Source organism: Stegodyphus dumicola, chromosome 2 (assembly GCF_044657685.1).
Source record: "Stegodyphus dumicola isolate Sdum_Otavi_A_Nest chromosome 2, ASM4465768v1".
In the NCBI taxonomy this organism is placed as follows: domain Eukaryota; kingdom Metazoa; phylum Arthropoda; class Arachnida; order Araneae; family Eresidae; genus Stegodyphus; species Stegodyphus dumicola.
This window is the reverse complement of record NC_140769.1, coordinates 50,713,737-50,726,757: the sequence shown is the minus strand read 5'-3', so window position 1 is coordinate 50,726,757 and position 13,021 is coordinate 50,713,737. Positions and strand designations below refer to the sequence as shown.

At 32.8% G+C, this 13,021-nt stretch overlaps 1 protein-coding gene across 1 annotated transcript in view; it reads right to left on the bottom strand.

The window, feature by feature from the left end:
• Positions 1–5,165: 5,165 nt before the first annotated feature.
• The window catches only part of LOC118193073 (charged multivesicular body protein 6-A-like), a 45,053-nt gene continuing 37,197 nt past the window's right edge, over positions 5,166–13,021 (bottom strand). The window contains exon 7 of the mRNA XM_035364110.2: positions 5,166–8,112. Coding sequence (XP_035220001.1) covers positions 8,057–8,112 — 56 coding nt within the window. The 3' untranslated portion in view covers positions 5,166–8,056. The remainder of the gene's footprint in view (positions 8,113–13,021) is intronic.

The following is a 13,021-nucleotide window of genomic DNA, read 5'->3' as shown; positions in this document are numbered from 1 at the left end:
AACGAAATTTATTAATTTAATTGCGTTGTCAAGCGTATAAGCCATTACTTTTTTCAATTTGTCATGGCAACCTTATGCTTTTATTATTCGCGATATAAAACTGCAGATGAATTCTCTGAAGAGAATTATTTAATCTATTATTATCATTAAACTGTACGATAAATTACTTTTCTCCTTTCAGTGCTTTAATTATCACATCCATTTTAAATAAGACCTTTTTTAGTGTATAAAAATTGTTTTTATTTCCTTACACGAAGTATTATAATCACGAAAAATTCCGGGTATCATATTTTAACGAAAATATCCATTTTGACCGCTATCGAATGCAATTTAACGATGTTTTTGCCCGGCATCTCTACGTAAGAACAGAATAAAGGACTCTTTGCCCCCCCACAAAATATAAAACTGATTTAAAATTGATTCCGAAAACAATTTTTTGTGGCGTCTGTACGTACGTATATATGTATTTGGCAATAACTCAAAAACGAGTAGCCCCAGAAAGTTGAAATTTTGCATATAGGACTGCTATAACATGTAGATGTGCACCTCCTATTTCGGTAGCAATCGACCCCGCCAAAAGTATATAAATACAGATGGAGGACAAAATAATGCGAAAGCCTGTGAAAAAGTATGACGTATTTCACACCTGCAGTACAGCCGCGCCACCTGCAACAGAAGTCTGCCACCTAGTGAGCGTGAAGAGAAAAGTATCAGTCTCTCAGCAGCAGTCACCTGCGTTGCATGCTTCGATCGAACTGTCTGTGAGAAGTCGAAATGTTGGACCTGTCAGAGTTCCAAAGAGGAATCATAGTTGGAGCATCGGTTACGGAAACAGCAAACCTTGTGGGGTGTGGCAAGGCGTATGGTATCAGCCGTTATGACAGCGTACGCGAATAAAGGCCCGTCCACACGAGGACGCTCGCGACGAAGATGACGCAACTTTTTTGACGACGGCGTAAATTCGCGTGATGCAGAAGACGTAAAACTGAGTACGCTCCTGTTCAGCTTTTTCAACCGCGACGCGCGCGTATAGCCAATAGCCGATCGAGTTCTTATCACGTGTCATAATCAGAAAACCTTCTTGCTTACCCGTTTCAATATGGCGTCAGAACCACACAGAGATGAGTTTTTGCTTAGAAATATCATAACTGTATACAGCAATAAAATTATCAGCATTGTTCACGCCAGCTTCAGATTTCTCAAACCGTATATATTGCTATAAATTTAAAATTCTTATTAAAGGGGAAAACTGTATATTTATAAAGGAATGATCCGACCAGTATATTCATATGCTTTACCTATTTATAACATCGTAAGTAATAGGAACCTAAATAAATTAAAATTTATACGAAATCAAAGTTTCTGCCTTACAAAATTCTCCTTAATTATTATAAATATTAGCTACATCATGTGTAATAAAAAGCTCTATAAATATTCCAATATTAAATACACCAAAAACTAACTTCAGCAATATAACAACTGTGACTGTGAAAGAGTATTCAATGAAATACAATTACGAAATTTTGGAGAAAAGTTACAACTTGTGTCATACAGCAATCATTTATTGAAGTTTAATTAAATTACCTTTGCAGCGACTTCTACTTGTTATATTATTTTTCACAAATACTGCTTTCACAGATAGCTAAGTGGTCAGCGCGCTGCTTTGCAAAGGGAAAGGTGGCGAATTCGAACGTCATCCGTACACGGTATATAATTCAGTTAGCTTTTCTCATTTTGAAACGTGTTTCTTATATTTAATCAAGAATCATTATATTCTTATTTTACCTATTATTATTGTTTTCATTTCTTATTTTATTCATTATTATTATTGTTTTTAATTTAGTTTAAAAATGTGCATTGCAAATAGAAATTCTTATGTAATAATATGTCTGCACCTCTTTATCATATATCATCTATAAATTCTCTCATTATTTTTACTTTATTGCATATTTTATCATGCACATAATTTCGCATTAACTGTCCAAAGTTTGAACCTCATTCTAAATTCAAAAATAAATAAAAAGAAAAACAAGAGACCAAGGGAGGGGGAGTTAAAAAAAGTATGAAGTTGGTTTTATTATATGGTGGATGGTTATATACTGTATTCCAAACCAATTTTATAAATCCTAATTTTCATACAATATAGAATCTGCAAGTCTGTCAAACTGGTCGATACTCATCCTGAAGTAATTAAAAAACAAGTAATATACAAAACAAAAAAAAAAAAACAAAAAAAAAAGAATCAATTCCAACTAAGATCCATAAAGAAAAATAAAAAAAATACAAAAATAAATAAATAAAAATACAAACACAATTTTTTAAAATTAAAAATTAAAAAAAATTTAATATGTGAAAACGCTGTATTAACATCAAGTGTCATTCACTACAAGTTTAAAAAATTGTATTTGAACTTGAGTGGATGAATAAAAAGCATTTTATGTACTGAAAATTTGAACAAGAAATAGGGAGAGTGTGAGCTAATAGTATGAATTTAATAATTCCGGATATTCATTTCGCAAAGGAGGCAGTAAAAAAAAAAAATCTCTTTGAACAGGTCGCTCTAAATAAAAAATAAATCTTTCGCACCCCTTATTGCCATTTTTTGCGGTTTTGCCTCTGCTTAATAATTGCACAGTAAAGTTTCAGCTATAAAAAAATCATCTGATTCGGACAACTTGCCGCAAACATACAGAAGCACAGCGAAATAATAAGATACAGCTCTGTTGACGCTATATTACAGCGTCACGTGATTTTTGCGCAAAATAATTCTATTGGTTAAACGCACTCTTCGCTTGGACGCTTTTACGCTGGTAACGTAACAGCGCGTTCGTCAGCTACGTTTCGAGCGTACTCGTGTGGACGGGCTTTGAGGGTAAGACGACGTCTTCAAAGCACAACAGTGGCCGAAAGTCAAAGCTGGCTGATAGGAATAGACGGGTCTTGAAGCGCATAGTAGTCCGAAAGCACAAGCAATCGTTATCCGAAATGTACAGTTATCTCCAGGACCCCATTTCAACAAAAACCGTCAAAAGGGAATTTCATGCCGCGAATATTTATGGCACAGTGGCAATTCGTAAACCCTTGGTGACTGCAACTAATGCTTTCAAGCAACGCCAATGGTGCAGAGATCACAAAGGCTGGCCCCCACAGCAGTGGCAACACGTAATATGGTCAGATGAATCGTCATTCACTCTATTTCAGACGACCGGAGGCGTTTATGTCTGGAGAACACTTAAAGAAGCGTTTCATCATGACTGCCTCTTGCAGACTGTGAAGCATGAGGGGCGCGCCATTATAGTATGGGGTGCGATATCTTGGGCCACTTGTTATTCTGCATGGGAGGATCACATCCAATCACTATTTAAGCATTCTAGGGGATCATGTTCAGCCTTTCGTCCAGACTGTATTCCCTGGGGAGCGACCGCTTTTTCAAGACGACAACGCCAATATCCACACTGCTAGGTGTATTCAAGAATGGTTCGAAGAGCATGACAATGCAATTGAACATCTCGCTTGGCCCCCTCAGTCTCCGGACTTGAATATTATTGAACATTTATGGGCATATTTGGAGTCCAAACTTTATTTCCGTTTCCACCTCCATCCCGACTTTGGGAATTAGAGACCGCTCTGCAGGAGGAATGGCATAATATTCCTTTAAATATTGTCCATGACCTTTATGCATCTCTCTCACGTCGCATTCAATCTGTACTTCAGTCAAAAGGTGGTCCAATTCCCTATTAGTAAAGACTTTCCATTGTTTCACAGGTATTCGTATTATTTTGTCCTCTATCTGTATATCCGAATTGTTACTCGGCTCAGCGAGCTCAGTTCCTTTATTCTTATACGTTTGTAAATTGTACAATTCGTTGCTTTAAAAATGATCGAATTATGTCGTTCTTATCTTCCGGTTAAGGTTTTTATGTCTTTAGTTAATCTGCATATTACAGTTGTAGAATTATAAACAATTTAAAAGTTGTTTAAGTGCGGCTAAGCCTAACTTTTTTTTTGCTATAGCAGCCACATTTGCTTACATTTGAAACTTAGCGGAATAGTGGATTTGTTGCCAATCTAGAGAAACTAGGCTTCGCAACAACAAAGTAACGTCTTCTTTTATTATTGCGGATTGAATTATGCTTAATTCATTCTGGAATTATCATTAAATGTTCCATATATTGACTCAGAATAGCGTCCACAACAAATTCAGTTTCTACGTCTTCCGTGTCTTTTTGCCGATTGAGACCAAAAGTAAACTTTCAATTTTGTGCACCGAAAAATCCGCTGCCCGAATTGCTTGTTTTTGCATAGAATTTTAATTGTAAAAAATTTTAATTGTAAAACTTTTTTTAACTGTATTTGGTGTTTTATGTTTTTTTATATCTTTAAATTTTTAATGAAGATATTTTGTGTTTTTATTATTTTTGCCTTGCCGCAAAGTAAGAATTGAATGAGAAATACATCTCTAAAGAAATTCCAGGAAATAAGTGTTTTATATTAGCAGAAAATACTGTAGCCAGTCTGTTTCGGATAGAGAAGAATGTTTACGAGTAGCCCATATGCATTAGATAAGCAGCGCTCAATTGTCTCTGAAAAACTGTTTATTTTTTTATTTGTTTAATTTCATTTATACATCGTTTTAGATTTATTATAGTATTTGAATAGAACATGTGGTAACGATTAGATAACGCTTAAGATGATATAAAGTTTTTGCATTCTAAGTTATAAAATGAAGGAGATGTAACGCTGCTAAGTGAACCTAGCGCAAGAGTGTCGCCATCGTAAATAAATATAGTGAATTTTAGAGAGTGCATTTATTCTACTGTGGTTTATGCTTTATCGTCGAAGTAGATTTAATTCAATTCAATATGTTTAAATGAAATGCAGGAAAAAATGCATATAATATAATATTCTATATAAGGAAGTCGTGGTGTACACATTAGATTTTTTAAGTCTGTTTCATTTATTTATTTTTAAATCTAAATCGCCACATTATCGATAAAAAAGGCTTATAAAAATGAATATCGTCATTCTGTCATCAAGTGCGGAAGACCATTAAAATGTGCCAAGATAGGAAACCTTAAGAAATTTTTCCACAAAGAACGCCTTTTTTCGCCATCTGCCTACAGTTTGAAACACATTTTTTGTAAAAACAAGAAAGGGGAAAAAAACACTATTATACATATCTTTTTTATTGAAAGACGAAATATGTATATAAATATAGTCATAAATTTTTCCTTTACAATGTAATTGAAAAGCTACTTCTTTCTACGCACCTTAAAAACTAGAAAATACAACTGAAGCAAAGCACCATATATGAAGAATACTAATTTCTTTTGCCCTTAATTTTGTAAACAAAATGCACATAAAACAATGACTCTCAGAAAATATTATATGTTTTATTCTCATATTATTTTCTTTCCCATAACAGTTTTGACTATTTGACCTAAATAATTTATAGTTCTGCAATGACTTAATTATCTTGCCTATGTTGAAGTAACTAAGAATGAAACTCAGTACTGTAACAAAATTAAACAGAAACGTCTCGAACAAAATTCGAAACTTGAAAATATAACATTCAAAGATTAAAATTAAAACAAATTTTAGGATTTGACTTAGTTAGTAGCATGTATTTTCATCTATGCAATTTTAATAACGAAATATTAATTTATATGAAAACGCACACCTTTAACTTTTCATCTGAAGTTTTCTAGGGCTGCAGGAGCAAGGTTTACTGATAGGATGACGATTATACACTTCCAGTTGAGGACATCGCTCTCTAAGTCACTGAATTTTTATACCCTGTATGAACCAACATATGTAGTGCTTAAATTCAGGCATAATACAGTGCAGAATGGCTTTTTTACTTTCTAGTTTTAGTAGGACCGACTTGCATAAGGGTCACAAAGCACATCTTTGTGAAGGCATCCCAATGGCAAGTCCATGGAAATTCCCAGCTTCCATTCTTTGGAATAAAGAATTGATAGAATGCTGATGAAATTACATGGAGTTAATGATGGTAGGGTATTTATCATTACTTTATTTTTCAAATAATTGCACTTCTTTTTTAGAACCGGGTCCATCAGTAGCTCAGCAGTGAAGTTGCTGAACAGTTGTTGTTTGTCCTGGCTTTGATTTCAGGTGAACAGTTTCGCTGCATGGGCGTTTTCATTATTTTCCCAATGTGTAATTTGGATATGAGCAAGTTCCCCTTAAAAATTTCTTTACAACGGCATCCCTCCATTTAGGCAAATAGCCTAAACGCCATAATCAAATTAACCACACAATTTTTAGCACCATTAAATCTCTTTTCCTCCTTAAGTCTGTTATTATTTGATACATGATTTTCATAGGTGTTACTATTATTATTTTACGAGCTTTTAAATTATCAGTATCAACAGGCATAAATACCAGCTATCTTGGGAAATTTTCAAAATTACTACTTACCTCATATGCACCTGTTAAAACTCCAAGGTATTAGTGCTAAGAAAATATTTCTTTTAACTTAAAATAATTTTAGACACATCTGATGTCCCATTAACATTAGTTCCCTCTATGATTTCTCATACAGCCTTAGTTCTGTGCTAATTATGGGTATGCATAACTTGAAATACCTGCTCTTACAGAAGAAGAAGGGAAAAAAAAAAAAAAAAAAAGAGAGAGAAATGAGAATCGAGTTTTATGGAACCATTTTTTTTTATCATTTTAGGTAATATGTTGAGTATATACACCTGCAGTAATTTGTATGCAACACTAGTTGATTGTAAATAGGACAATACCATATAAAATAAAATTATAAATAAAAAATTATTATTATTAAATTAATTATTTTTATTATTATTTTTCTATGTATACTTCAGCATTGAATGACGGATATGCATGAATGTAAGTGTTTTTTAACCTTATTTTTCCCAAAATGGATACACATTATTATACATATAAATTGCACATCTTTCCACACTAAATAGAGGATGCTTTGGGAAAAAAAAAAAAAAAAAAATTTCATCTAACTTGCTTCATTTCTGAGACAGAAATTCTATCATCTCCAATCTGCTGTTAGAGCCATTGCATATGCTCTCAGTGAACAGAGCAAATTAATTTTCCTTTTAGAACAATCTGCTTCAAAAACTCTAGGTTACTTCAGATGAAAGTTAAAAGAATTCATAAAAACTTAAATGGGAACCATGTATGGAATATGATACATATATATATATATGTCGATAAAGAATACAGGCAATTCAAAGAAAAAAGTTTTTTTTTAAATAATTTACAAATAATAGTAAGAAACAGATAATACATAGTTCTAAAAGAATACATTTTAGAAAATGAGGATACTTATTTTTAGACTTAAATAATAATTTACTAAATTGTAAAAAACTATCACTAAAGGAGAGTTTATTATGGATGATTGAGTGTTAGCACCAAACTTAAATTTGTATGGACACCCATTTTATATGATTCTGATCTACAGTGCTTTACAGTATCAGCTTGAACATAATTCAAAGATCTGTAATTTACTAACAGCCATTTAATAACTAATAAAGTAAAGAATTCTGGTACAGAATAGTGAAGATTTTCCTGAAAATTTATGTTCTTTATAAATGAAAAAGCATGTCACAAATAAAATACTTACTTATACATATAGTAGTGTATTAGTATTACTTACATAAGTAAGTAATACTAATGCAGCATTCTTAACTCTGTTATATTTTCAATAAAATATTTTGCATACTTAATTGCAAATAATTGTTTAATAAACAATTTTTAAATTTAAATATTTATTCATTATATGAGTGATTATTAACTGAAAATAATTTTAAATGTTTCTAATACCACTGAAGCATGTATAAAAATACAGTATATAAACTTGTATTTACAAAATTAATACTATATACATTTTTGCTAAATCATGACACATGCAGAAATTACATTAAGTTACTCAAATAACAGCTTGGTTTCTTGTTACATAAATCTCAACAGCAATTTCCATTCTTTAAAATCAGTTATATCTCATGAAAAAGTTACAATATTTAATCAGATCATGATCACTCATGACAGTCAATCATGTAGCAGCAACCATCTGTCGCACTTCAGATTTTGCAATTTTCTTTTTTGGCTCTAAAAATACAGAAAATATTTCATTGTACATAAACTTGACCATATGAAAGATAACAATACATTGCAATAATACTCAAGAATATAATGTATAGAAATCAGGGAAATCACTCCACATATCTTAGATGTATAAGAGATTTAAAGCATGAATCGAGATGACAAGAATTCTGTGTTTCCACTTGCAAGCCATTAGACAAATTTCTTTTTGGATGAAATCAAAAACTTTATTTTTATTAAAAATAATATATTCAAAGTTTTTTAAGTATTTAGGATATATTTATTATTTTATTAACAATATACTGATGATATAGACAGCACGAAAATATAACAATAACACTAATATTTAATTAGAATAATAATTTAAAAAAGGTTACTACAGTAAATTATCAAATTAAACTGAAATCTAAATGCTGCTTTGCACAATGATACAGGACATATATAATTACTGCAAGCAGATTAAGGAATGCTATTTACAACCTTTACTATAGCTTTCTTAACTTAGAAAACACCACTCCCAAAATTAAAGAATTAATCAGTCTCTTAAAGTGATGCTTCAAACTGGGAAAATAGAATAGATTGCATGGAGCTATAGTGAGAGTAAGGTGTGACACTATACATATATAAATTTGATCCAAAGCTCTTAACTACTGCAACCCTGTGACAAGAGGCATTATTGCAATGAAGTAATCAACTCTTCTTAATGTTCCAATTTCACATGGTGTACTCTGATAAAATTGTTTCTACACATCTGAGTAAAATGCAATAATAAAATTTTGTCTATTGGATATGAATTACTGACATATTATTTCCTTGCTTTCACAGAAAATTATCATAGAATCAGTTTTGGTTCAATTTCAAATTCACACTGAAGAATTCTTTTGCTTTTCAGAGAATTTGCGAATTTCCACAAATTACTTTACCATTCTGTGTCTTAGTTACACCCAAGAAGCCACGTCTGATCATCTGAAATAATATTATTCAGAAAATTTAGGTGTTTTAGATAGCTGCAAGTATGCCATTTGACTATATCAACTAAATAGCACTTTTACCAACATCCTGGAATTTCACAGGGTAAGATATAACTCTAAGCAAAAAAAAAAAAAAAAAAAAAAAAAAAAAAAAAAAATGACATAATCCCAGAGTTAGGTTACTTTTCTTTTTCTAGGACTGGGTTTCTTCCAGGACAGTGGAAGAAACTGGACGAAATTAACAATGATGCACATAGGATGCACCTGCTGACAGATATAAATTTACTAAACAGTTTAATTAAAATTTAAATTGTTATTTATGAAATAAAAAGAAGTAATTGAATGATGTTCCTCAAAAATTTCAGTGAAAAATGTGGAAGATGTCTTATTTATTTAGTTGTTATATCTGATTGAATAAACTGAAGACAAATATACATACAGGGTGTTTATAAATGAATGCAGCAGTTTCAAAAATTAATAATAAATCAATATATTACTTTATATGAGCAAATCTTAAACCATAAGTAGTAGCAACTGTCCGAGTTTTTGATGCATTAATCACAGTCGTTCTTTGTTACATGACACACATTTACAGGGCAATCAAATTTTTCCCATACTCAGAGGAGTATGTCCACCATGATAGTCTGCAGTGCATGCTTTATCTAACTTCCTCAATGAACACAGGCACTGGCAGTGCATAAACTCGGTCTTAAATAAGCCCCCAAAGAAATAAATCAAAGAAATCGAATGATGTTTGTTCGATGTTATGCAAATTGTATTTCTTTCTTTGTACCGAGGAGCGGCGCAGACGCAAGTTTGTTAGGTTTTTAAAGCTTGCGTTTAGAGCTTTGAGGTAGCTGTGAATTACTGGAGTTTTAATTAAGCAGAGGTTCTTCTGAGTTTGTGTGGTAAGCCGCTACCGAAGTCGGAGTTTGCAGTGTGGTCTTCGCCGTTCCTCAACCAACTTAATGTTTGAAAGTTAATAAAGAAGTTTCGGCCAACATTATGACTCTGAGATTTCTTGGGTTCTATACTGAAGTAATATCAAGTCAATTTACAGTCCACTATTTTTAAACAACGATACGCACATATTTTTTGGTCCGTCAGTTACGGAGTCGCAGTAAAATTGGTGAGTCAGTGTGTTTTTATATCTTTCTTATTAGATAATGGAATTTACAACGCTTAAGACTAAAAAGCGTGTAGCTAAAGCTAAGTTAAGTAAACTGAAAGAGAAAATTACAGTGACTTATGATTCTGCTGATGTTGATCAGTTAGAACTTTTTAAATCTAGGTTAAATAATGTAATGACCGAACTTTCGGATATTTTTAGTAACATATTTGTAGTGTGTGAAGAAAAAGATATTGATGTCTTTATAGAAGAACAGCAGGTCATACAAGATACTGTTGATGAGTTAATTTTAATGCTAAGCAGAGTTAAGAATGTTAAAGACATTAGTGTGGAAACTAAATCTTGTGAAATAGCGAGTATACGCTTACCTAAGCTAACTCTTCATGTCTTTAGTGGCAGTACTGAAGAATGGTTATCATTTTTTGATTTATTTAAAATGGCGATAGTGGATAATGACCATTTATCAGGTGCACAAAAGCTACAATATTTAAAGGGTTCTTTAAAAGGAGATGCTTTGTGGATTGTTCAAGCTTTAACTATTTGTGACAGGAATTTTGAAATAGCGTGGCATTTATTGTGTCAAAAATTTTCACATAAGAGAGAATAACTTTCATCGTTATTAAAGAAAATCTTGTATTTATCAAATTTACAAGCTGAAATTCCTAGTCAGATATTAGCGTTAGTAGACACTGCAAGAGAATGTGTATGTTCATTTGAAAATCTAGGATTCAAAGTGGAGCAATTCGCGAATACTATTTTGATGTTAATAGTACAGTTTAAATTGGATTCTTCGACGAGAGGATGGTGGGAAAGAACATTAAAGAGTGAGGAACTATCAACACTTAATGAGCTGTCAGAGTTCTTAAAATCTCATGCCAGAACCTTGCAAGCAGGTAAAATGCAAGGTGTTAAAAAACAAGTTACAAAAGACAAATTAACTTCATTGGCTTCAGAGATTCGCGTGCAGTGTACGTATTGTAAAGCTGGTCATTCAGTTTTTAAATGTAATAAGTTTTTAAATCTGAATGTTCAGGAACGCGTTAATTTTGTCAAGAGAAATAATGTTTGTTTTAATTGTTTGGTTTCAAATCATAAAGCTTTCGAGTGTAGAAGTACACATAAATGTAAAAAGTGCTTTAAAAATCATCACACACTACTGCATTTCGAAAGAGTTCAAAATGAACCAAAGGCACGTAAAGGAGTTATGAACAGTTCGAATGAATTATCATTGATGGCTAAGCCATTTTTCCCTGAGCCAGAACCTTGCGCTCAATCGGCTGGGTTAGGGGAGAATATCGCAAGTTCTAGTCCAGTAATTAAATCTTGTGTTTCAGACTTTAATTTTCAGCGTGAAGTTTTATTATGTACGGCTGTTATTAAAGTGTCAGATTCATCGGGTGAATACCAATTGTGTAGAGTCCTCCTTGACCCTGGCAGTCAAGCAAGCCTGATTTCAGAAGATTGTGTACAAAGGCTAGGGTTAGCAAGAAGAAATGCCAAAGTTTCTATTTCATGTTTAGGGTCTTTGGATAAGAAAACTAATGGAATTACAGAAATAAACTTTTCTGCATTTTTCGGCAAAAGTGTCATTTAAAACACCAGTATTTATCATCAATAGAATTATTGGACCTTTGCCGTATTTTACATTGGATAAGAAGTACGTTGAGGAATATAATGATTTAATGTTAGCAGATCCAAAATTTTACAAAAGTGGGCCTGTTGATATACTTTTAGGCGTAGATATTGCCTTACCTCTTTTAAAGGGGGAAATAATTAAATGCGAAGAAGGCAAACCGGTAGCTTCTCGTTCTGAAATAGGATGGATTATTTCAGGTAGTGTGAATAATTCAACAGAAATTAATCCTACTAATTTCTGTTACTATGTGAATAATATACAAGTGGAAACTGATCAGATGCTGTCTGACTTTTGGAAACTGGATGCTGTACCTACGTTTGACATGCTTACTAAATCGGAGAGAGCATGTGAAGATTACTTCAAATCTACATATACGAGAGAGGAAAGTGGGGTATATACTGTGAAATTACCGTTTCACTCTCCGTCTTCTCAGCTTGGAGATTCCAGACAATTAGCTATGAGTAGATTCCAATCTTTAGAAAATTCACTTCTAAAAAGGCCTCAGATATATGAACAGTATAAGGATTTCATGAGGGAATACCTTGAGCTGAGACATATGGAGGGAGTGCCTGAGGGAGAGATTCTTATTGACTCTACGTATTACATGCCTCATCATGCCATATTAAAGGAATCAAGTACTATGACTAAACTGAGAGTTGTTTTTGATGCTTCAGCTAAAACGACATCGGGTCTTTCATTGAATGATATTTTGATGGTTGGGCCAAGAGTTCAGCAAGAGCTGTTTCCAATTCTTCTATGGTTTAGAAATCACAAAATTGCAGTATGTGCCGATGTAGAGAAGATGTTCAGACAAATTCATGTCCAGAAGATACAAATTGGCAACGGATGCTTTGGAGGGATAGTCCTAGTGAGCCCTTGAGTACATTTAGAATAGTGACAGTTACATATGGGACTGCCTGTGCGCCATATTTGTCTACTAGAGTAATGAACCAACTTGCATTAGATGAACAAGCGAGATTCCCTTTAGCATCAAAAATTGCCCTCCGTGATTTTTATGTTGACGATTTGCTTTCAGGGGCACAAAGTGAAGAGGAAGCGAATGTTCTAGTTCAGCAGTTGAATGAAATGATGGAAAGGGGTGGATTCCGCTTAAGGAAGTGGATTTCAAACAGTTCAGCTATTTTAGAGAATATTCCCGAGTGCTTACGAGAATCCAGT